Genomic DNA, 24700 nt, shown 5'->3' on the forward strand with positions numbered 1-24700 from the left:
TAAAACACACACACACACACACCCGTTCTTCAGAGCACTTTGTAATTTACCAAGCACTTGGTACAGGAGGCAGCCCTGTGAGGTGGGCAGGTGGAGATCATAACTGTACTTCTATGTGGAAGGAAGTTGGTGCCTCAGAGAGGTTGGTTCACCTGCCTAGTATATCACACAGTCTCCAGGAAGCAGGTGCAGGCACCAAACCCAGCCTGCTGATTTCTGATCCAGTGCTCCTGATTTTGGCTGGCCCTGCCCCCCAAGTCCAATCTTGGAAAAGAGCTCAGGGCTGGTCCTGGGAGGCAGGGCCTGAGGCTCCTCTGTCCCCCTAATCCTTCCATCTACCCCAGAATACTCCCTATTCTGGCCCTCCAGCTAGGAGGGAAGGCGCCCAGACTCAGGGATTTCACGCACTGGTAAAATTTCCAAAAACACTCAGGGGACTGCTTAAGGTTGTCAACTTTTTATTTTGCCAAGTAAGGACATTTACCAAAAAAAAAAAAAAAAAAAAAAAAAAAAAAAAAAATTCCCAGCCCATCATTTCATAAAAGAAAAGACATAATCTCAGACCCAAAGACAGTCCTTTAAATGGAATAAATTTAGATTTATGAAAAAGTCACCACATTGTTCTTATTATCCTCAGTTTTGCCTTAGGCCACTGAAAACCACCCCAGTGTGCTGATGTGTCTGAGAACCCTCTGGAGCCTGGGCTTGGGAGTCACACAGATACGGGTTCAAATCCTGGCTCTACCACAGACAAGCTGTACAACTTGGCCCATCATTTCCCTTCTCTGAGCCTTAGTTTCCTACCTGCAAAGTGGGATCATCAATAGTGCCTGCCACATCATGGGGACTGGAAGAACTAGATGACCTGGAGTTTGCTTGCTCAGAAAGAGCTCTCAAGGACTGGTTCCTATACAGTGTCCCTGACTTGGCCCATCCTTCCTATAGCTCCCCACTGCCCACAGGATAAGGCCCATCTCCATAACCCAATGATCAAGGCCAAGCCCTGAGGGCCCTGGATCCCCCAGAGACTGCGATCCTGGGGCAGAGGGACTTTGAAGCCCCATCTCAAAACCTTTGCTCTAACTGTTCCTTCCACCTAGAGCACACACTCTAGGGATAAAATGGCAAGAGTTTTCAGCACACAGAGGACCACGGTGTCCTTTCTCCACTTCTCTCCAGTTGGCAAACACCCTTCTCCTTACAACTGGCCTCAAGGCCACCATCCTTCCTGCATTCATTTCCAAACCATGTGCCATGTAGGGGGCTCAGACCCCTCTCCCCCATGGCTCAGTGTGGAAAAACCAAGAACGCATGGTGTACAGTGAGTTGAGAACCCCCAGTTGAGCCTGGGATAAGGAGTGCCTCCCAAGAACTGGGAACATGCAGGAGGGACAGAGGTCAGCCTGATGATGAGGCAGGTGGGAGAAGGGAGGGAGCCACAGGTAGAAGGGAAAGCACCACACATTGGACTACAGAGGGCTCGGGAGTCACTGGTCATGGGTTAGAATTCTGACTGGGTCACACACGAGCTGTGTAACTCGCTGGGCCTTGTTTCCCTTCTCTGAGACTCAGGTTCCTCCCAGCAAAATGGGAATGATCATGGTCCTGTTACTATAATAGTGACTCAAAGTATCAGCAAGCCCAGGAGGAGCAAAGAGTGCTTGCTGAAGGGGTCCTGCCTTGGACGCTGCTGTGGGGGCATCACAGTCAGGTGCAGCGAGGAAGGAGGGCAGGTTTGGAGGGGGATGATGGGTTTCAGATGCCCAGGGGACGAGGTGGCAACACAGGAGCCTCAGGGATGACACTGTGGAGAGGGAGGCTGTCCTCAGGGAGTTGACCCCCTGATGTCTCAGGGGGTCAACTCCCTGCTGACAGAGCCAGGGAAGCAGGCCAGGGAAGCTGGGGGAAGTCTGCACCTAAAAGGAAGGGCCCTGGGGGCTGGGGTGGAGCTCAGTGGTAGGGTAGCATGCCCAAGGCCCTGAGGTCTGCCCAGAACAAGAAAGGAAGGAAGAAGAAAGGGAAGGAGGGAAGGAGAGAAAAAGAGCACAGGAAGGGGCCCAGACCCCGCTGTCGGGGAAGCAGCAGGGTATAGGTAAGTCCTGGCTCCCAGGAGCCTCTTTCTCAGATGGAACCCGGCCTCTGCCAGTTATCAGCCGTGTTGACCTTGGTAAGTCATTTAACTTCTTTATACCTTAATCCTCTTATCTGTAAAACAGGCTAATGTGGATTTTTTTTAAAAGATAAAAAGCATGGGAAGCCAAGGCTGGGTGGCACGCGCACATAATCCCAGCTACTTGGGAGGCTGAGGCAGGAGGATTGCGAGAGCCCAGTCTGAATGATTTAGTGAGATCCTGTCTCAAAAAAAAAAATTAAAAAGCGCTGGATGTAGTCCAGAGGTAGAGAACTTGCCTAGCATGTGTAAGGTCCTGGGTTCAATCCCCAATACTGAGGGAAAAACACCTTCCGGCATCCCCAGGTGGTACTGCCCTCCCTCTGCAGGGTCTCGGGTCACACACGCTCCTCCCACCAGGCTGCCACCATCCCCAAGATTAAAAGTCAGATGAGAGAATGACCTGGGGGGTGTTCCCTCCTTGTAGAGAACAGAGGCAGAGTTCCTGCCCCCCACCCCCCTCACACACACTGTAGTATATAACTCCCACCTCCTGAGCTGTGTCCTCAGTCATCCGCTTGCTCCTCCCGGCCTCAGTTTCCACATCTGTGAAATGAAGTCCTGTATCTGCTCAGACTGTGAGGCCTCTGCTCTGGTAGCGGGGATTGGAGGACGAAAGAGAAGCCTAATTCTAACCTGCTGGTTCTGCCCCCAGGGGAGGAAGTCCCCCGGCCAGGCCTGCACCCCCATTATGCCCAGGGACTGATCCCTCCAGTAGAGGGTGGCAGTCAGGCCAAATGGGCAGGAGCAGAGGCGCCAGGGATTGTGCTGACAAAGCTGTTCCTTCCTCCCTCCTTCTCTCCCTACCCTTCCCCTCCCAGGGGAGGGCCAGGCCCAGCAAAAAATAAACCCAAAGACAGTGACCTGGACAGGCCTGAGGCTCCCAGGGAAGAGCAGCAAGGAATGAAGGGTGGGAAGAGATGCAAGCCAGCCACCTGCCTCCCCCAATTCAAAAGCCAGTGGTTCCTGATCTGATCCCTCCTCCATGATGGGCTCAAAAAGAACAGGCATCTCCCCTCCACCCTCCACAAAGTGGAGGAGGGGTGACATTCCTCTGCTTGATGGGGACATAGAGTAAATCTTGTCAGGCCCTACTAGCAGGGGTCTACAAGTTTTGGAAAGAATACTCCCAGGGAATCTCATTCTATCTCTTGGTTATGGGACAGTCCTTCCTGATATCTGACCTCCATCCCTTTGGTGTCAGTGGGAACCATGCTCCATTTATCTCCAGCAAGCTTTCTCTATCCCATCTGCCTGGCCTAGGTATCTGAGAAGTCAGGAGGAGTTCTGTCCCAAGATTTCCTTTCAGCGCCGAGAGACCCCACTCTATCCACTGTTTCTTTGGGAGGAAAGGAAAAGGAAAGAAGGGCCAAGTTCTGGGCTCCAGTGCCTCCCTCCCTCAGGCGCTGTCCCTGGATTTCCAATTAGTCTGCTGCCTGGGGCTGCCCCTCCTGTTCCTCACTCCCCTTCCCTCCCCACTCCCCACAGCCAGGTGCCAACCTCCGGGTACACAGATCCTATCCTGGGAACAAAGCTGCCCAGAGAGCCCAGAATCCTGGGGAGCTCTTTGGGTGCCCCAGGAGTCTGATCAGTACCTTCTTTCCAGCCCCTCAGAGCCCCCCACACTGGGGGCAAGCAGCCTCCCCGGTTCCCCTGTAAGTGCTACCCTGTCCTCTGGTGGGTCCCTAGACAAGGCACTGGAATATACGCCCCCACCCACTACAAAATCCCAGGTCCTGAATCAGCAGTTCCTGTCCCTCATCCAGCACGGCTCTGTGCTCTGCAGCCCTAAGTGAGTGACCCACTTTCCTGAAAGCCCATTTTATAGAAGAGGACAGTGAGGTTCAGGGATAAGAGTAGAGTGCGGGGCACTTTCCCAGGGAATGTGAGACAGATCTCTACATCTCTTTTGGATTCTCTGCCCTCATTCCCAGACAGCACTGGATCAGGAGAGAGCGGGAGATGGCTTGCCTCTCTCAGGGGCCCAGGGCTCGCTCTCTGGGGATCCCTGGGGCCAGGCTAGCTGCCAGGGTTTGACCATGATGCCCAAACTTCAGCTGCAAAATGGCACTCTGGTACACACAGTCTCCCCATAACACACAGACACACTCACGCCTACACACATGGCCCTCAAGCCTCTAAAAGAGGAGGCAGCAGAGGTCAGTCCTCCCGTCGGCTCCACGGACTCCTCAGAGTGGGCTCCTGCTCCCTCAGACCCTGCCCTGGTCCCCACACCTGGCACAGTGTTGATGCTCTTCAACTACATTTGTCAAGTGAAAGAAGAAGCAAATCTATTGTGTGTCCTAGGGCCCCAGGTTGGAGTCCTGGTGCCTCCATTATCTAGGGGTGTAGGCAAGCAGGTGACATCCCCTCTCCCAGACCCATTTTCCTCAGTCAGGAAATGAGGATGATGATGCCCACCAGACATAATGGCTGGGAGGATGAAATAAGAGAACACAATTAAAAGGCTCCGATGGAGGCTTGGTAGCACAAGCCTGTAATCCCCACCACTGAGGACGCTGAGACAGGAGGATCACTTGAGCCCAGGAGTCAGCCTGGGCAACACAGCAAGACCCCAACTCCCCCGCCCCGCCTTCTCTCTCTCTCTCACCCCCCCACACAAGGTTCAGACGGGCCTGGTAGATGCTCCACAGAAGGCCACAAAGACAACCATCAGGCTGTCCACGGAGAGCCACTCACACGGTGACACCGGCAAACCCAGCTCCTACTCTCCTACTCTCACTGTGCGGAGCCAAGGACACTGGTCAGTCAGACCTCTCCCCACAGGCAGAAAAAGATGACAATAAAAACATTATTGTAATAATCGCAATGACATCAATGGCTCAAGACTGTCCCCAGCACAGCGGCACATTGCTACCTGTCCTCCAGCCCTGACAGGCCTAGAAGCAGGCATTATTTCCATTTTTCAGATGAGAAAACTGAAGCTCGGAACAGGTGAAGTAACTGAGCGAGGACACAGGACTGCCGAGGGCAGAAGCAGAACTGAACCCAGATCGGTCAGACTGGTGCCAGGTCCTTATCTCCCTGTGGGACAGGCTCCGGGGAAATGAACAGTGCCCCGGCTCCCTACCCTGGACCCTCAACTCTCACGCTTGGGGCTGCCCCAGGTCAGACACTCAGAATTCCCTGCTGAGCCCCATGGCCCACCAGAGGATCTAACCTGCCCCCAGAACTGCATGGGCAGAGCACGGGTGACAGGGAGGGACAGTGGGGGGGGGGCGGGGACACCTCAGGCTGCTGCGCCATCTGGAAGCCCCCTGCACAGCTCCTCTGGGGGCAGGCCCAGGCTGCAGAGCCTCCTCTCCCTGCTCCCAGGCACTTTCAGCGTCTTTGATGGCTCCGAGAACCTTAAATTAATCACCCACTCAAAGTGCTACCATCAGCCCAAGAATAACCATTCCTGAAGCACTCCTGGCTCCCAAACTCCAAGGTTACTGGCTTCTGCAGCAACGGGAATTGAAGTCAGACTCCAGCAGGGTTTCCTCAATGGAAGAAAGGAATGTACTATGGAGTTGGGGTCGGTAGGCAGACAAAGAAGGTTCTAGTAGGACCCCCAAAGGAGAATCAGGAAGGATGGAGCAAAGGGGTGCACAGAAGAGGCAGGTGACCTAGGAATAGGAGGGTCTCTCCACTCTCCCCCTCCTTAGAAAGGCCAAAAAAAGAGATTGGGGCTTAAAAAAAAAGGGAGCACAAAAAAAATGTGGGTCACCCTCCAAGAGCTTCCCGATCACAAGGTAAAGTTCCTGGAGTCTTCTCTATGGGCTGGGATACGGAACTTTGCTGTCTGAAGTCCTGGTGTGGGAGGCAGCGGCCTGGGTTCCTGGCAGGGTCCTACCTCTGCCTCAGTAGGTGTGGCCTTAGAGGAGTGTGGATCCCTTTCAGAGCCTTGGTATACCCTATAGTACACCACAGGGTTGGAGGGAAGGTGCTCGGGGACCCTCCAGGGATAGCGCAGGCCAGCAAAGTTCTAGAAAACCAGCTATCTTGCTCCTACACTGTCCTGTGGCTGTCCTCTGACACAGACGCACAAATAAGCACAGATCATAGGTGCCCTCTGCTGCGGCTGTGGCTAGATAAAGACAAACCTCCAGGCAGGGGTCCAGCTCCAATCGGCCCTGGGGTCTGGGCTGGGGCCACAGGCCCAGCATGGGTGCCTAGGAAGTGAGCGTAAAGGTACGGGCCATGCTTTAGATTCCTCTCTTGGTTGTGTGCTGCATGTCCATGTGCGATATGCATGGATATGCGTGTCAAGGTTGCAGCAAGCATGCAGGAGACATTCAGGTGAGCACATGGCAGGAATATATGTATACAAAAAAAAAAAAAAAAAAATGCCCCTGCATTGGTGCTACCGGGAAGTTTCTATTCAATTCCACAAAATCCTATCGCTGCTCCCACCCCCTCCCCCAGTCCCATCTGTGTGATGGGTGCTGAGGACAGACGGACAACATAGGAGTGCTGCTCCCAGGGTTCCTGCAGCAGAGGGCCAGCTGGGCCTGAGATGCAGAGGACAGCAGCTCCAAGTTCCACCAGCTCTGGGCTGGGGCACTCTCTCTGGGCAACCTATCCTGAATCTGTTTTCTTGTCTGTCACATGGGAGGAGAACAGCAGCCACCTCGTGAGGCTGTGAAGGATACAGGGAGAGTGGTTTAAGAGCACGTAGCACAGTGCCTGGCACACAGTGGGTGCTGCCACCTGGCTGGAAATCTTAGTTCAAACTCCAAGGGTGCACTGGGTGGCCACAGGGAGCAGAAGGAGCAGTCCTGACAGGGAGTCAGGCATCCTGGGGTCTGGCCCTCTGCATCTGCCACCAATGGACCATGTGACTTTGGTCTCTAGAGCCTTAGTTTTCTTGGAAGCAAAATGGGGCTGTCAAAATATGAGGATGGACCTGGCAGGGAAGCCTGGGGTTAGGGGTGCCCTTTGCTGGGATTATTTCCAGCCCAGGAGATGTTCTTTCTCAGACAATCAGGGTGGAAGTTTGGGGGCTCCAGAGTTAAAAGCCTGAGAACCCCAGGAACTGCCGCCACCTCCTCCCCTCCCCATTCCCACAGTTTCTGACCCCAGGGACAAGGCTGAGGGAGGATGTTTACAGAGCAGTAAACCTTCACATAGAGAAAGTTCGCTGGGCAGCTGGGGGCTGGAAGCAGCAGGCAGTGTCTCACAGAGGCTTGGGAAGCATGGTGGGCAGTGGGGCCTTGCTCTACACCAGCCTCTTCCAGCCCTCAGATTTCAAGGGAGGGTGGTGTGGCCTTCGAGAGGCTCTGAAAGGGGTGAGCTTCTCTATTCCCAAGGCTCAGGAAGCAGGATGGACAGTGATGGGTATTTTGTACCAAGAGCAAGGCTCAGGAAGGGCTGAGGAGCTCAGGCGCTGGGGCGCAGGGTGGAGAAGTGGGCTTGGTGGCAGGACCAAGGACTGAAGAGAAAGGAAGAGCCCCAGGGCCCAGCCACCCCTCATTCTGAATCTCAACAAGAACTCCGGAGTTGGCACTTCTCACTTCCCAGAGCAGCGGCCGCTGAGAGGAGAGGCCGAATCAGGCTTGTCCTCTGGGCAATCCCCCAGCCCAAGGTGCCAGGAAAGGTGCAGCTTGTGCAAAGGGGCCAGGCTGTCAGGTGTGAGACAGGTGTCCCAGCTCCTCCTTCCCGACCCTTCTATTCCAGGTTCTTCTGAGCATCCCTCTCGCCGCTGCCTATCTCCCAGGGAAGGGGTACTAACTAACTGCACACTGGACTCTCCTCACTTGGGGAAGGGGAGGGCTAAAAGCCCAAGGGCAGGAAGCACTTCTTGGCAAAAACACACAAGACCCTGCAGTGAGTGGCTGAGAAACCCCACATCTGGAGCTCCTAAAGAACAGGAGACACTTCTGTGTGGGTCCCCTCCCCCAGCCCCAATAATAACAACCATCCCTCACAATCCGACAGGCCCCTGCAGCTTACCAAGCTCTTTCCCACCCATTACCTCATCCAAGAGGGAGGCCCACAAGGTTGGGGTTTCTGTCCCCTTTGACAACCTACAGATCTAAAGCTCAGAGACCAACACAAGGTCACAGAGTACCTAAGAGGTGGGACCCCTGGCCCTCCTTGACCTCTGAGATGAATGAAGAGTTCCCGAGATCTCTAAACATCCGGACATTTTCACACCACATTTCCTCCCTGAGAGCTCCAAGAAATGCCTCAGCCTGGGCTCCTGGGGACAAGTGCTCAGGACAAGCGTGCCCCTGGCCAGGGCATTCCTGGCATCCGGAAAGGGCAGGATGTGGGGCAAAGGTGTCAGCGGATTTAGCTCCTGGAGAGGAAGGAGAGGCCCTTCCAAAGGTGGTGACCACCATGGCCGACTAAGAGGTAGATGGCAGGTCCTTTACCCCCAGTGACCCTCATGGTGTCTGAGAGGTCAGGCCTTGGGGGCTAAGGAACCCCACTCAGAGTTGATTAGCTTTCCTAGGCCCAACTAGGCCTTGGAAAAGTTATCTTCCAAGAGGAGCCTACGGAGAACACAGCTGTGATCTGAGTGTCTCGGCTTCCTTGGGCACCTGAGGGGGCTGCCACAATGTCACCATTTTTTCCCCCTTTGCTGAGGATCAAATCCAGGGCCTCCTGCACCCTAGGTAAGGGCTGCATTGCACCCCCAGTCCTCATGCAGTCACTCTCAATGAGCAGCTCCTGCCTCTCACACCCAAGGCCACCAGCAATGAACCTCATCAATCCAACGATCTTCTGTATCAACACACATTCATCTCAGGCCTCCCAAGGGATGGGGCTACTCTTAACTGTTGACCAAGCCTGACTTTATGTCCTGAGCAATCTCACTTCTCTGTCCCTGGCCCAGCCCTGCAGGGTAGGCACAAAGTCAAGGCTGCCACCCCCAGGCACAATGGCAGAGGGAGTTTTCTACTTCAGCCATTAAGTTCTATGGGTCCAATTCCAATTGGGCAGAAGTAAGCAAGCAGATACTAGGGGGACAGGCAAGAAGACAGAGCAAAACACAGGTGGAAAAGGCCAGGTAGAAGAGTGGCCAGGTAGATAGGTGGAGAAACAGAAGCAGATAGAACTGGACAGGCCAATGGAAGGATGGAAGGAGACCAGCAGGAAGACTGCTGGCCAGTTAGGTGGAGAGATGAACACACAGGCCAATTCACACACAGGTGGAAACTCAGTCTGGCAGAGGGACAGCCAGACAAGCAGAACTGCTGAACAGTCAGGTGGATGGACAGTCAAGTGGACCACCCAGGAGACCCCAAGACCAAATGACCCCAAGACTCTGGCAGTGGTGAGAAGGGATTAATAGCTGCACATTTTCCAGGTACATTAGGTCTCTCTCGGGCACCTCCAACCATCCCAGAGCCAGGCCCAGCCCTTTAACTGATATCCACTGGGCCTCTCATGTTCCCTGTTGGGCCAGGCTGTCCCCCAAGACTAGTTCTGAGCTGCCAAAATTCACTCTTCACATCCAAGAGGGGTCAGTGTTTTTGAAAGTTGTAGGAGTCTGCTGAGGGGGGGCGGGGCTCAGCGTCAGTGTTTCCAAACCAACCCCTCTCCTCTTTCTTTTTCCCCTGGTGCCCAAAGCCAGGCCTGGTGCAGCAGGCCAGTAAGGCAGGCTAGCTGGGCCCAGCCAGCTGGGCAGGGCAGGGCATGTATTGCTGCTGCCTGAGAAGTTGAGGATGGAGGGCAAGACTAGTGGATAAGACAGATAAGTCAGACACAGCACACAGGCCTGTCTGGCCCGGGGAGACCTCCCAACACCTACAATCTGAGACCAGCCCTGGGTTGTGCTTGGGGGGGGGTCCCCGGAGAGGAGCATCTCCAAGGGGAGCCAGGTGGGAGCCCATCACAGCTACAGAGCTGGAAAAGAGGTAGCAGCAAGTGTGGGGGCCAAGAAGTCCTCTTTGTGTCTGGGACACAGGGAGTGAGAGGTGGGGAAGAGGAAAAAAGAGCCCCACATCAGTGGCTCCAGACTTGCTGAGCGGAGGAGATTAAGAAGCTGGATGTGGGGAGTACCTGAGACAGGAGCAGGAGGTGATTATCAGGACGGAAATAAGGAGTAGAGCTGGAGGAAGGCTGAAGCTAGGGCAAGCAGGGGTCAGAGCTGGGAGATCAGGGGTTAGGGTCAGACTGGGGGTTCAAAAACGGGGCTCAGGCCTGAGAGGGAGAGGCGAGGGTCGGCCGCGGGGTAGAGGGGTAGGAGGCGGAGCCAGGGCGGGCGGGGAGTCCCCAGGGAGCCCGGCTAGTACAGGGACAGCGCCGGGGCACGCCAAGGGGCGCGGGGTCGCAAACTCACATGAAGACGTGGTAGACGAAGGCCCAGCCGCGGGGCCGCTCCAGCACGTTGTAGACCCAGTTCTGCAGGCGACGGTAGCGCTTGTGCGCCGCGGAGGAGCGCTGGCCACAGGCGGAGCCGGAGCCAGAGCCCTGCCCAGGGAGGGGCGCGCCCGGCGGTAGGGGGCTGCCCAGGAGGCCGAGGCGGCGCGGGGAGCCGCCCCCGCCGGCCTCGCCCTGCTCGCTTTGCACCGCCGTGAGCGCCACCAGCTCGGCGCGGGGGGCGTCCCCGGGCTGGGGGCCCAGGCCGAGGCGGCGCGGGGGGGCCTCGGCCATGGGCGGCGCCGGGCGGGGGGGCCGGGGCCCGGTGCGGTCCGGGGCGGGGGCGCTCTCGGAGCGCTCAGCGGCGCATGGCTCGGACCCGGGGCCGGCGGGCGGCCCGGGCAGGCGCGGGCGGCGGGGGCTAGGGGTCGGACCGGGGCCGCGCCGGGGCCGGGGGCGGGCGCTCGGAGCCTGGGGGCCGCCGGAGCCCGCACTGACCGCCCGCTTCCCCGGCGACTGGGGCGGCTCTTTCCGACTCCAACTCTCTTATTACGCGCTCCATGCCGCTCGGCTTTCCACCTGCCGCCGGCGCGCGCTCACATGTCAGCCTCCCCCGCCCCGCCCCTCCCCCGCCGCCCCCGCCCGCCCGGCCGCCGCCTTCCCAAATCGGGAGGGAGCGAGCCAGCCAGCGAGCGCGGCCAGGCGGAGGGAGGGACCGCGCGCGGAAGGCGCGGGCAGGGAGCGCGGATCGCCGACTCCGTGGCGGGGCCGGACAGCGTGGCGGGGGCAGCGCGTGGGGCCGGGAAGCTGGGCGTGTGCAAGTGGTGTGCACCGATACGGAGGGCAATGTGGTCCTGAAGGGCGACCTAGGGTTGGGACGCCCGCTAGGTGGTTGTGGAAAGTGGGGCGTGGAGTGTGGAGTTGCGGCTGCGCTCCTGGATGGGGCATGGTGTCCTGTGGAGTTTAGCGTGCCTGAGTGGAGGATTGTCTGCTTGTGTATGCAGAACGGGTGGCTGCAGGTCCTCGAGGTGATGGGTCGTGGTTATGTGTGAAGATGGTGTGCAGAGTTCGGGCTGCGCTGCGGGAGGATGCCTGTCGGGTTGTGTCTTTCGCGCATTGTGCAGGGTGTTCAAAGTGCGCCCAGTGCTGAGTGCGCCCTGAAATCAGTTGCACCTGCTCTGGCTGCTACCTGAAGGGCCTGGTGCCCGAGGGCTACCCAGATATATTGGGCAGTATGTCTGTTTCCTCACACCTCTGAACTTCCCATCCTCATCATGTAGGAGGAGCCCCCAATTAGCACCCTGTACCTAACAGGAGCCTCCCCTGATGCGCCTATCTGCTCCTCCTAGATCGTGGGAAACCCTCCATTGCCTCACTGCCAGGTCAGGAGACCAAGTTCAGGGCAGATGGGATGTGGAGATGTAAGCGCTGAGCAAACCTTAGGGGAACGGACGCTTCCCTTGCAAAGGCCCCTTAAGATTTGCTTAGATGGGATTCTGATCCCACCCAAAGGAGGGGAGACTCCCAGCGCACCCGCTCTCCACCCGACTGGTTCTTCTTAGTGCCTGACCTCCATCTCCAGCCTGGGTTGGGGGGCCTCTCCTTTTAGCCTTCAGGGCGCTGCACAGGGTAGTAATTTGGGTTTCCTGATCATCCTTCCCTTTTTTCTTGTCAAATGCTGTGACCACACCAGCCTCTCCCTCCTCAGGCCCTGCCCCAGGGTGAAGCGCTTCCGCAGCAAACTCTTCCCCGGTTCCTCCGGGAGGATCTCGGGGGACACAGCCGAGCTGCGGGAGGGGAGAGCGAGGGGGCGGGAAGGCAAGCTCGATTCTCAGCTGTCAGCAAAGGCAGCATTGATCTGCGGAGCGGCCCGTGGGGGAGGGCAGGAGTCAAGGCTGTGGGCGGATTAGGAGGGGGCTGCCAGGACCTGGGGATCGCCAAGCTAGTTTTAGCAACCCCAACCACCTAGTGACCCTATTCCCTCTGCTTCCTGGGGTCTGACAGGAATCTCTCCTGCTGCTCTTAGCTCTGGGTGTGTCCAGGGCCAGAACCTGGTGTTCCTGGGCAGGTTATGGCCCTGTCTACTGACAGCCAGGGAAGGTTTCATAGACCCTACTGTGGATGCAATGCCCAGGCTAGGTTGAGTCATCCCCTATTAAGTTGAAGCCAGCACCCCCCCAACCCCAACCAACACACACATGCCACAGATATGTGGCACTGCCTCCCCTGACTCTGTGTACAACTGTGTCCATCAGGAGCCTAGGAGATGGGACTCAGGTCTGGTTGTGAATGGTGCAAAGGAAAGCAGCTGCCAAAGGCCTGGGGTCTTTTGAGACTCTTCAGTGACAGAAATGGAACTTGAATTCAGGTTGCCCTTATCAGCATCCAGAATATCTAAAATTGGGTCTGTTCTGGGAAGTCTGATCCTCTATCTAGCTCAACATCACCTCTGAACCCTGTGCTCTCTTCCCTCATATGGAGCCCTCCCTGCAGGGAGAGGGTCTTTCATCATGTTTCCCAATTTTGAGTTCCAGATTACTCTCTCAAAGGCAGCAGGAAGAGGAAAGAGACTGAAGTCTCAGCTAGAGGGATGGAGGTTAGATCTTAGGAGGCACCTCCATAGGGCACTGAGGCCTGCTTCTCCTGCAGGTGCACTTGTAATAGAGGAACAGGTCCACTCTTACTCAAAAGGGAGAGACTTGAACCCTTCATAAGAGATGGAAGGGATGAGGGAGAGGACACTAGCACAGTTTAGTTAGTGTGTGTGCATGGGAAAGCGGAGGAGGCAGAGGAAAAAGTCCACTTTAGAGAGGACAGGTGGCCACTGTGAGTGTCATCCAGTGGCCTTCCGCCCCCATCCGGATTCACAGGACATGACTGGGAGGATGGACTTTCCCCATGGCAGCCTCAAGTGACTAAGACACTTTTCTGAGCAAACAGCTGTCCCAGGCTCCCTCAGTTGGCCTCTGCTGGAGGGAGGCAGAGTATGCTGTGGTTTCCCACAGTCCTTCCTCCCCTCTCCCACCTGTTCCCTTGACCTCACCCTCAGCAGCTCCCTTCCCACCCTCAAGGCCATGTCCCTCCCTGGTAACACTATCCAAACTTCTCTGCTCTGCATAGACTCACTGTCCCACCTGCATAGTCCCTCCCCTGCTGTGGGCTTCAGTTTTTCCATCTGTACAAGAAAGGGGCAGAATCCTTGATCTAATTCTTCATCGTCCTCATCATGTTTCAAAAGCAAGTATTGATTGAGAGGGAGGGCAGGGAGAGAGAGTGCTCCCATTTCCAACTGTGTGCCACACCCTGTCCCTTGTGGGACCTAGAACAGTCCTTTGCATGTGAAAAAGCTGAGGCTCAGAGAGGTTCAGGGACTCACCTAAGGATACACAGCCAGTCAGCGACCCCACAACTGTCTGTGACCTGTGCTTCCCCTGTGACTGGCATGTAACTACTGAGCCTGAGTGCTGGGGTCAGTGTTGGGACTGAAGGAACCATACATGGCCAACCCTTGTTCTCCAGGAATCAGTCCTGCCAGAGGGTAAGACTCCCAGGTCTGAAAGGATTGAGATCTGGAAGTAGATGGGACCTCAGTCCCTGGAGCACTGTTCAATCCTTTTATTGACTTCCACTGTGACCTCAGGTCATTCAAGGGCTCAAATTCCTTCCCTGGAGTGGGTAGGGGTGATTTAAGCAGGGGTTCTCAGACTTCACCAGCAATGCTTCTTACAGACAGAATCACAAGGGAGCTCCCAAGTGTGTCAAAGCATTCCCACAGAGGCACTCGTTGAGGCGAGGGGGTCTAGGTTTTAGCCAGCTGCCTCCTCCTCCTCCTCCATCCTACACTCCAGGACCACCCTTATATCTCTAAGGGTCACTAGAGGTCCTAAGTCTTCACTAGCAATGGCAGAGCCTTGTAGGGGGAGGGCTTGAAGAAGAAATACAACCAGCAATGCCCGTGGCTACCATCAGTGAAGCCATGCTAAATGCTAAGCCTCCTGCAAGGGGGTGGACCTGCTTAGTCTTTTCCAGCATTCCAACAACGCTGTGGACGGTTCACACGGTTCACATAGCATTTTACAGTCAAGAAGACTGAATGAAGCTCAGGGAAGAGACTTGCCTAGTCCAGCTCTTGACCCCTGCACTGCAGTGTGTGTGGGTGTGGGGTACGGGGATGGGGAGGATGTTTGAGGTCATAAGAGAGGAAGAACAAGCATGGCCAGGGGCGTGCAGGAGGCCTTGAATGCCAGGCTGAAGGGTCTGGTTTGACCAGATAGAAAAAAGGAAGCTTGGGCAGGGCCTGAGCCTGAGTATGCTACAATGACTGAGGCTCCCCAGAAGCAAGCCCAGGAGGGGTGGGGCAGGAGGCGCTGGCATGAAGAGAAGTTTAGCAGTGCCAGGGGCAGAAAGAGCCCTGAACCACAAGCCACAGCTTGGCTTCCAATCCTGGCTGGCAGGAGGGCTGAATGTAATAATGCATGAAAAAGTCACAGATCATGCCGGTGGATGTACAAATGTGAGCCATTCTGCCTACTGCTCTTCAAGTGAGCATTGGTATGGGGGGTGCTCTTGGGGTGATGGCATCACATTGTTGCCTCTGAGAATCCTCCTCCTCAGAGAGCAGGAGCAGGTGTGAGGAAGAGAGAAGGCCTCCTTCCTTTTCCCTAAGCAGTCCAGAAAGGACAAGAGACTTGGACTGCCCAGTGGATGAGAGGGCTGAAGGGTCCACGGATGTGAGTGTGCCACTGACCTGCTTCCAGCCTAATCAAGCTGGCCTGGCCAGTCTGCTCAGTCGCAGGAAGTGAAGAGGTCGCAGTGTTGCCGAGCTCAGCCAAAGTTGAGCCCCATTGATCTTGAAGGGTTGGAGGGGTCCCACCAGGAGGAGTCAGAGGGAAAGGAATGTGTGGATGTGTCAGAGCTGTGCCTTTTTGGACACTCCTCCTTTTTGGACACATTCTTGCCCCTTAATCCTACTCCTAGAGACTGTGCTGAAGGCATCAGTACTATGGTCCTGCTGGTAGGCTCCATGTTCTCAGAGGGCCACTGGGACAGTGGAGCAATTGAAAAATATAGAGGAAGGACTGTTCTGAGTGGCAGAGTGTCCACTCAAAAAGAACTGTATGCTGTCTTGGCGAGAGGAACTTGGATGAGGGCTCAGGAAGGCGATGATGTGAGTGGGAGGGACTAAGTGGCAGCGAGAGGGATTCAGACCAGGGATGATACTTGTTAAGGGAGGGGGATGAGGGCTCAGAAGAGAGGCGAGAGACTCAGTGGCAGGATGGGGAGGCTCCAAGAAAGAAACTTCCAGGTGAAACTTTAGCTGTCTCAGGCTCCTGGAGGTTCCCTTGTCTCTAATCCAAAGCTTGCCCAAGCACCCTCCTCTTTGAAATATTAAATGTGTAAGATACATGATGGATTACTATTATTTTAAAAAGATATCTAAGCTCAAAAGTGAGAATGAGAATTCTTTTTTTTTTTTTTTTAAATTGACTTAATGTCTTTACTGGGACCTTCAGGAGGAAAATGAAGACCTGGAGAAGATTCTAGGTCCAACAGCATATTTTTTTTTTTTTTTTTAAGAGAGAGAGAGAGAATTTTAAAATATTTATTTATTTATTTTTCGGCAGACACAACATCTTTATTTGTATGTGGTACTGAGGATCGAACCCAGGCCGCACGCATGCCACGCTACCATTTGAGCCCCAGCCCCAGAATGAGAATTCTTAAAAAAAAAAAAAAAATTTGTTTTTTAGTTGTAGTTGGAAACAATGCCTTTGTTTTATTTATTTTATTTTTATGTGGTGCTGTGATTGAACCCAGCACCTCACATGTGCCCGAGCGCTCTACTGCTTAGCCACAATCCCACCCCTGAGAATGAGAATTCTTTAAGGGTAGAAATGAAAGGGTATTCCTGGTGGTGAGCAGGAGTGGAAGCTGAACCTCCAAGGTGGTGGGGAGGTTCAGTGTTCCAGCAAGGACAAGAAATATAGCTGAAGATCCCACGAATGGAAGGATCTATACTATGCTCCCTGCTTAATGCTGGCCTTGAAACATCTCTGCCTATTGACCACCTGGCTCTGGCTTTAGGTAGAAAGAGTACTCATATGAGTATGGCACCTCAGCCTGTCCATATGGGCTGAAGGCTCAGGATTTGATGCAAAACCCTTAAGCCAAGACACTAAAATAAGAGCTGCTTTGTCTCTCACATGGCTTGGGCACATACAACTGAGAGGGGGTCCCTTGGGGTGACATACACATCCAGGATACAGTAAGAAAAATGTGCTGAAAATAATCTCAAGGATAAATATTGCATCATATTAGAAGCACAATACCTTGAGAGACTTATCTCTCACAGGAAAATTCATTCCTAAAGACCTAGAGATAATGATATAATCTGAAAAGAAGTTTAATATAGTTTTTCAAGAAGATAAATGAATAGCATTTATAAAACAAGAACAGAAAGACTAAACAGGAACATGTAGCAGAAATGAACATAATTTCTAGAAATTTTAGAAATGAAAACCAAAGTCATTGACATTTTAAGAAATCAATGGGTTAGCAGAGTATATACAGCTGAAGAGAGAATTAATGAATTAGAAGCTAGAGCTGGAGGAATCTTCTAGAACAAAGAACAGAACAATAAACATACAAATGAGACAGAATATTGAACAAAAAATTCCAGCATTGGTATTACTGGTTTTAGAAAGAGATACTGGAGTGACCATGCTATTTCCAGAAATAAGACATGAATTTCTAAATCTAGAAGACCCACAGACTGCCTAGTAAAGTATCTTTAAAAAAAAAAAACCTACATCCTTATAGTCAAAAGTATAGAATATCAAGAATAAAGAGAGAATAAAGAGAAAATTCTAAAAGTCATCAGAGACAAAAGATAACTTATCTACAAAAGTCCAATAGTTGAGCTGATGGTAAATTTCTCATCAGCAACAACAGATGCCAAAAGACAATGGAAGAGCAACTTCAGAGTGCTGAGGGCAAATAATTGTAAACCTACAATTCCATATCTTGCCAAACTAGTCATTTAAATCAAAGGGCAAAATAAAGACATTTGGACTTGTATGAGATCTTTGAAAGCTTATATTCCACAGTCAGCTTCTGTTCCTCTTCCCTAAAAGAGGGAGGCAAGGGAGGCACAGGGACTTGGGGGAGTGTTGGGAGTTCACAGAGGTGTCACAGGGCTCAGGGAGGCCAGGGCATTAAGGAAAGGCAGCAGGCTCAGGGCTGTTGGAGGGTCAGGCTCTATTTCAGATCTTACCTTAGCACCAGCCAAACAGAGAAGCCTAGCCCAGCCTAGCCCAGCCTGGCCCATCTGGGGCCCAGCTCAGGTTCTCTGCCCTTGACTGCCAGCTTTGCTGTCCTCCTGTCCCCTCTTCCTGGGCTGTGTGGTAGTGGCAAGTACCCAACCTAGGGGTGACACCACCAGCATGGCTCCTCCTCAAGAAGGCCATGCCCAAGTTAGTCCTGTGACTCGGCATGTTTTGTTTTTACCCCCGTGGTACTGGGGATTAAACCCAGCAGTGTGCTACCCCTGAGCTATACCCCAAGCCCTTTCTACTAAAAATTTTGAGACAGGCTAGCTGAGTTGCTTAGGCAAGGCTTCATTTTGTGATCTTTCTGCCTCAGCCTCCCAAGTTGCTGGGATTTCACGTGTGTGCCACCATGCTCAAATTATGACTGGGCACTCAATCTTCTCCTCTAGGGAGGTCAAGTGCTACCTGACAAAAGCCTATGGATGGCTGGAACTGTGGGACAAATGCTAGGCCCTTTCCCAGGAATTGATGGAGAGGAACATGTAGCAGAAATGAACATAATTTCTAGAAATTTTAGAAATGAAAACCAAACTTTCATTCTCTATAGGAAAAGAATCATGAACAGAGCAGACAAGACCAATGGGGCTGAGGCAGCTGGGCCACCTGGGACAGGTGGTTTTTTGGAGCAGTTGGCTCCATGAAACCAGCTGGTGCCCTTGGGCAATTTTGAGCCTAAGCTCTTGTTATAAAACGGGGAGAATACCTACTTAATAAGGATGTGAAGATGAAATAAGAACCCATTTAGGTACCAAGCTTTAGCTTTATTTTCCAACACATAAATTTCTTAAAAGTATAATCTCTGCCTAATAGCCCTGCCTAGCATATTGTCAGTGTGCAATAAAAAACTGTTAACAAGAGAAAATCATGAGTCAGATGAGTAGAGGTGGGATTGTGTGCAGTGTGCAGAAGTTCCTGTCTCTGGTTTGTCTGCAAGGCAGGCTTTGTGTTCATTCACTTACTCATCAGTTACTGTTACCCTCTTGATCCCAAGCCCTGTGCTGGGATCCTGAGACACAGAAATGACCCTGAATTTGAGGAGGACCACCTGTGAGGAAGACAGAGTATTTTCAGAGTCTAACTTGGTCTAGCATTTACTATTTCTCCCATTTCCAATTCCAAACCCCACCCCCAACTCAACATCCAAAATAAGCTCCACAATAGCAAGGATCTCATCTGGCTTGCTTTCAGCTGTATTCAGAATGTCCAAAACAATACAGGATACACAGAAGGTGCCAAAGAAATATTTGCTGAATGACTGTGTATGTGAGCTCTAGTAATAGTCTATATAAGTTGATACAAGAACATCGAAGAAGTCCTCGCTGATCTGCCTGGGAATTAGAAGTTTCTCAGTGAGAGCCACTTGAATTTGTGTCTTGATGGATGTATAGGAGATCAATAAGTGAAAAGGGGAATAAAAGGACATTCCAGGCACTGGGATGAGCAGAATCTGAAAGCATGGAGGTGAGCTCAAGAACCAGTGAGTAATAGGGGTGTGACAGGAGCACTAAGTGCAGGAGGAGGTGGAGGAGAGGAGGGTGAGAAGAAAGCTGGGGGAATAGAAGGACTCTCAATGAACTTGGGCTGTCGCGAAGCCCTCATTAAGATCTAACCATGATGCCATGCTCTGAAAAGGGTAGTTTCCAGCCCTCATTGTTATCCTACAGAAGCTTCCCCACTCAAAGAGTGAGGTTGTTATCAGGAAGGAAGCCAAAGTTCTTGTACCTGCTGAAAAAGGGACAGTCACACCCCCACTGGTTGCTAGAATTGTCTCAAGGTGGGAAAAGGGCGGGATTAGGCACCTCCCAGGATTTAGGTGAGGGCTGCCTGCTGCCCCCTCGTGGCACTGGCAGACCTGAGCAGCAAGGGAGCCAGCCAGGTTCTCCATTCATACCCAAGGGTCTCCAACCTTCAGTATTTAGCCTCTCAGAAAGTTCCCAATTACCAGCTATCCCAAGACCAGACCCAATCATGTATTTATTCCACATACACTCAGGGCTGGGCCAGTGAGTTTGGGGAAGCTCAGTAAAAGGAGACAGTTGACACTTGGCAATATTTTGTTCTTTCTTACACATACATATCCCACCTTTGGCAAGGGAACAGCTGTATATGCAGAGGATCAGTTTAGTGTTTTGGCATCAACTCCACCCCTAATTCATGGAATGACCTTGGACAAGTCACTTCATTTCAACAGGCCTCTCATGACTCCATCTGTAACACAGGGATCATGATCCATCTTCCTGTCTCTCCTGCAGGGTCACTGTGAAGATCATCAGGAGGACGGATGTTGCAAATGCTAGAAAAAATGTTTAAAGAGTGCTCCGGATGTAAGGGGATCATGCTGGGTATTAGATAGGGGCTCTCTTGGGCTGCACCAAAGGGTTTGTTTACACGGGAAGGGCCCTGCTGGCAGGGCAATTTAAAGAGAAAGTGCTCAGCAGAGAAGATGCTTGCCAATCACAATTGATCGCAACATCTCCAAAATGAACAGGGGGAGCCTATGGGAAAACATGGACCCATGGATGATCCTGAAATTCCAATCGTGGTAGAATTTTCAGCAATGCGTGGAAGAGCAGCAAAGCAGGACAGAGGGCCCCAGGAAATTAAATAACAGAGCTTCTGCCTTGTCTGTCTTAAGACCAGGGGCTCTCTGCCTGCTCACTCACTCTCTTGCCTCTTTCCACAAAGTTGGGCATGCAGCCACCAGTGAAAACTTGCTGATTGTCTAAGATGTGTTTGGGTATGGGACAGATGGAAAGGCCAGAAGACCCCTTTAGAGACAAGTCCAGAGGTAGAATAACTGGATACAAGACGGAGGGCATTAACTTGGGAGCCAGAAACATTCAGGGGCCACCGGAACTATTAGGGGATACTGATTTCTCATGGTGATAAGTGTCACCTGCTTTACCTTCCCTGATGACAATGGAAGGGTACAATGTATCCAAAACCTTAAAACTAGAAAAATCTTTGCTTTTAAAAAAGTGTTGGTTTTCTTCCTTTCATATGTGAATGAATCTCTTACTTGGTTCCCCTCTTTTGGCTTTAGTGACAGGAGGCTCAGCATCAAATCATTCTAACTATGTAGGTCTTCATGACCACCATACTTGTGTTCTTGTTATTTATGACACTTATTTCCTACTCAATTGTTTTTTCCTAATTCTGGTTTGCCCTATTTTATTATTTCATTGTGCTATATTTTCATTGCAAATCACCTCAATTTTTATTGTGGAATGAGGTAAGATACACTTAAAGAAAATGACACCAGGTGACACATGCCATAGACAAGGAGATACACTTTCCCTACAGAGAGAGTAAAGGGCAGAGCAGGCCAGAACAATGGACCCAAATCTTGGTAAGAAATTTAAATAGGGGCTGGGGTTATAGCTCAGTGGTAGTGCGCTTGCCTAGCATGCATGAGGCACTGGGTTCGATTCTCAGCACCACATACAAATAAATAAAGGTCCATCAACAACTAATTAAAAAAAAAAAGAAATTTAAATAGGTATGAAAGATCTGGATCTCTCAGGAGGAAGAATGAACAGGGGGCAGAAAGTGTTACCTGAAATCTTTCCTATTTCATGAATGCCAATTCAAGTCCTGTTGCCATGGTTCATAGTTAAAGGAATCTCAAGTGTCACCCTTAGACTTGAAATGATCTAATATGAGCCTCTTCCCATTTCCACTTGCCCCAAGACAGTCCCCAAATCAAGGAAGCCACCCATGGTACCATGGCAAATGAACACCTGCTTTTCCTTGCAGTATCCAGTTCATTGCCATTCCCACCACCACTGGTCCCACTCTGATTGTAAAGATGGCATGGTGGGGGTCAATGGACAAGACCCAGACTCTAGCTATAAAAGTCCTATGAGCTGCTGGCTGACAAAGTGCCTAAATCCTTTTTCCTTTCTTGCAGGATACAGCCAGCATTCTCTGGGAGAGATGCCCCATCAGCCCTCATCCAAGCGGGCCACAGTTCTCTGTTTGACAGTCCAGTTAGGTCAGCTGGGCAGGTCTTTCTGAGCAACAAATGTGTTTTGGTGAAGCTCACTTGTAAAACTGGGGACCTCAGTTTGGTCATATATGCCCCCTTCTCACAAGGGTGCCCCTTCTTTCCAGATACCCAAGGGCAAACAGACCTTTCCCAAGCAAAGTGGCCCCATTAATGTCCCCAGACACAGAAACTGACTCTAAAGTATCTAAAATGAGATTTATTGCATTTCATGCAGTTTTGAAGTCCATGCAGCAAAGGAGACTAGCACAATTATTAATGCATTTAAAAAAATAAAATAAAGGAGGAGGGCAGCACATACACAAAATTCTAGTCTCCTTGGGTTCCCAGGAGAGAAAGGTGTAGGAATAAACCATTGCTCTCCATGGGAATGAGTTCATCTCCAAAATGCAAGGAATGTTTCCTGGGGCCTCTGGATACAAACATAGAGCTCCGGGTGAGAATGGGGATGGGGAGAAGAGCATGAGAGAAAAGAAGCTGCACACATTCACCTGACCCTGTCTGAACACAGAACAAGGTGGCAAATCTTGGGACAGCAGCTGTTCCAAGAATCAGGATATCCTCTGCACCCCTAGGAAGATCTCCTAAAACAAGTGGCGGTGAGAAGCAGAACAAGAAAAACCAAAGGAGAAATATTTCTTCAACCACACACTTCAAGAAAATGCCATAAATATGTTATTTAATATTCTCATTTCATAGCATTGGACACACAGCTTGACATTGAAATATTGATTTCTTGGAGAAAAAAAGTGGAAAAAAAAGGAAATAAAAAATATTGCATCTTTTTGTTGGAAAATCTCGGCCCACAGGCGTGGGGTGTAGTGCACCAATGTCCTAGCCTGCAGGAGGCGCTGAGGTCGGCAGGGTCCTCTGGGGAGGGAGGCTGCGCCCATCGCCTGGGGCTGTATGGCAAAAATTGTGTTGGGTATCCTTGGCCTTGCCAGCTCAGGCCCTCAGTCGCCGGTCACCTGGGGGGCCTGCCCATCCGAGGGCTGGTTGGCTGACTGGATGAACATGGGCTGGGCGAGGTCCTGGCCCGCAGGCATGGTGACTTGCTGGATCTGGTAGAGCTGCTGCGAGGGGTGGAGAGGAGAGAGTGAGGTCACCCCTGGGAGAGGGGCATGCAGCTCCCTATGGGCCTCGAGCTGGTTGGGGGCCCCAGAAACCTCAACCACCACCCACTGCAAGGCATCAGAGGGAGGAGCAGGTGTGGCGCTCTGCTGGGGCAGGGAGCAGCAGACACAGGAGGCATCAGCCTGGTGGGAGGGAGTGTGTGTGGTGGGCAGGGAAGAGGTGCAGGGAGTTGCATTTCCTGTGGCTTTCACTTCTCTGGGCTCTGCCTCTCCCGTTAGCTCAGAGCCTTGGGCTTGCTGCACGCTGTTCCTCTGTGACAAACACAAGCAATCGACCACTGTACCAGCAGCTTGGAAGTCAGCATTTCCCCCTTTGCAATCCTCACTGAAAGGGGCAGCAGGATACCCCTGCTTCTCCTTTCCTCAGAATACCTGGCTCAGGCTGAAGCTACACTGAACCTGCATTTCTTACATGGGTCCTGCAAAGGAGGTGGCCTGCAATTAGACAAGCCCCATGACGGTTAGAAAAAATGCTCATGCAGTCGCTAGTAAGGTTAGGACCCACTGGTCTCTGGTTTCTTAGGGCCCTGAAAAAACCCAAAACTAAGACCCCTACCCATAGGAACCCTGGCCTAAGGGTCTAGCATCTGGTACTTGCAGAAGTCAGTGGTGAGTTTTGATGCCAGCTCTTCTCTCTCTTGGCCAATGGACAGTACAAGTTTGGACACGTCATCCTATCACATACATACTCTGTGGTCTTTGGGAGCACTTGGTGAGGGGAGAGCAGGGGAAAAAAGGAAGGCTCTTCCTTGTACATGTTTACAATTACTAAATCCCGGCATCAAGAGAGCTCAAGAGGTCACATGAGCTGAACTCATATGTGCTATTAAAAAGAATAAGGACTTAGGACAAAAACAGTCCTAGAGTGGGAAACAGAAGATTGAATTCTACCCTACAACCAACAGTTGGATAAAGCACTTTCCATCCCTAGGGCTGAGTTTACTCCTCTGTAAAATGGCCATTTGGGCTATACAGTGTCTAAGAGTGGTTTTAGCTCCCATATGCCTACAATTATAAAGGATACATGCCTGATTTAAAGATTTCACTTGTTTTAACAATTTCTGTCCCCTCATTGTTAGCAGAGGATAGGCCAATAACTCTAACCATCCAAACCCACATACCACCCACAACTCCCCCCCCACCCCGCCCCAACTCCTTGCCCTTTGACCTGCCCAGCTTAGGTACCCTACCTGTCCATCTGTGAACTGGCTGAACTGCTGTTGTCCTTGCTGGACCTCTGTCTGTGTGATCTGTGGAAAGCAAGATGGTAGAGTAGGCAAATAAGCTGCATGTCAGCCCACCACCACGAAGATCAGGAACAACGCCTACAAAGTGTGCCCAGAACGAGGCCTGCATAAAATGGATGCTTGATGAGGGCAAGAGTCCCTCCCAATCACCCAGCTACCCAGAGTTGGCACCACACAGGTACATGAAGAACAATGGAGCATGTAAGACACAACTATCAGGCTCCTATCCCTTAATGTCCACATCTTGCAACTATCCCCTCACTTTAAAGTCTGAGGCTCAAGGAGAACACCTAGCTCTGTGGTTTTATCATGAGAGGGAATAACATTTATAGTATGGGGCAGAAACCCTAAGAGTCCATCTATCAGCCAGTGAAGGCAAAATGTTTGGGCAAAGTGGTGAGTGGTCCCTTTCAGCCTTGGAAGATGGGCTCCAAACCAACCTATGACCCAGATTTATCTGAGTCGAATACGAAACACCTTGGTAAGCAGTGGCCTCGGCCCTG

At 52.1% G+C, this 24700-nt stretch overlaps 2 protein-coding genes across 12 annotated transcripts in view; both read right to left on the reverse strand.

Moving 5' to 3' along the window:
- Kcnq4 (potassium voltage-gated channel subfamily Q member 4) overlaps positions 1 to 10777 on the reverse strand; it is a 51745-nt gene extending 40968 nt beyond the window's left edge. For all 3 annotated transcript variants that reach the window (XM_076860644.2, XM_076860642.2, XM_076860643.2), the window contains exon 1: positions 10464 to 10777. In XM_076860644.2, coding sequence (XP_076716759.2) covers positions 10464 to 10777 — 314 coding nt within the window. The remainder of the gene's footprint in view (positions 1 to 10463) is intronic.
- An 11702-nt stretch (positions 10778 to 22479) lies between these two features.
- The window catches only part of Nfyc (nuclear transcription factor Y subunit gamma), a 63198-nt gene continuing 60977 nt past the window's right edge, over positions 22480 to 24700 (reverse strand). For 8 of the 9 annotated variants that reach the window (XM_076860650.2, XM_076860654.2, XM_076860649.2 and 5 more), the window contains 2 exons: positions 24141 to 24200; positions 22480 to 23202 (listed from right to left, as the gene is read on the reverse strand). In XM_076860650.2, the coding sequence (XP_076716765.1) occupies positions 22771 to 23202; positions 24141 to 24200 (492 nt within the window). In that variant the 3' untranslated portion in view covers positions 22480 to 22770. The remainder of the gene's footprint in view (positions 23203 to 24140; positions 24201 to 24700) is intronic. The other variant, XM_076860655.2, reaches the window with a different exon arrangement.

Source organism: Callospermophilus lateralis, chromosome 7, assembly GCF_048772815.1.
Source record: "Callospermophilus lateralis isolate mCalLat2 chromosome 7, mCalLat2.hap1, whole genome shotgun sequence".
Classification (NCBI taxonomy): domain Eukaryota; kingdom Metazoa; phylum Chordata; class Mammalia; order Rodentia; family Sciuridae; genus Callospermophilus; species Callospermophilus lateralis.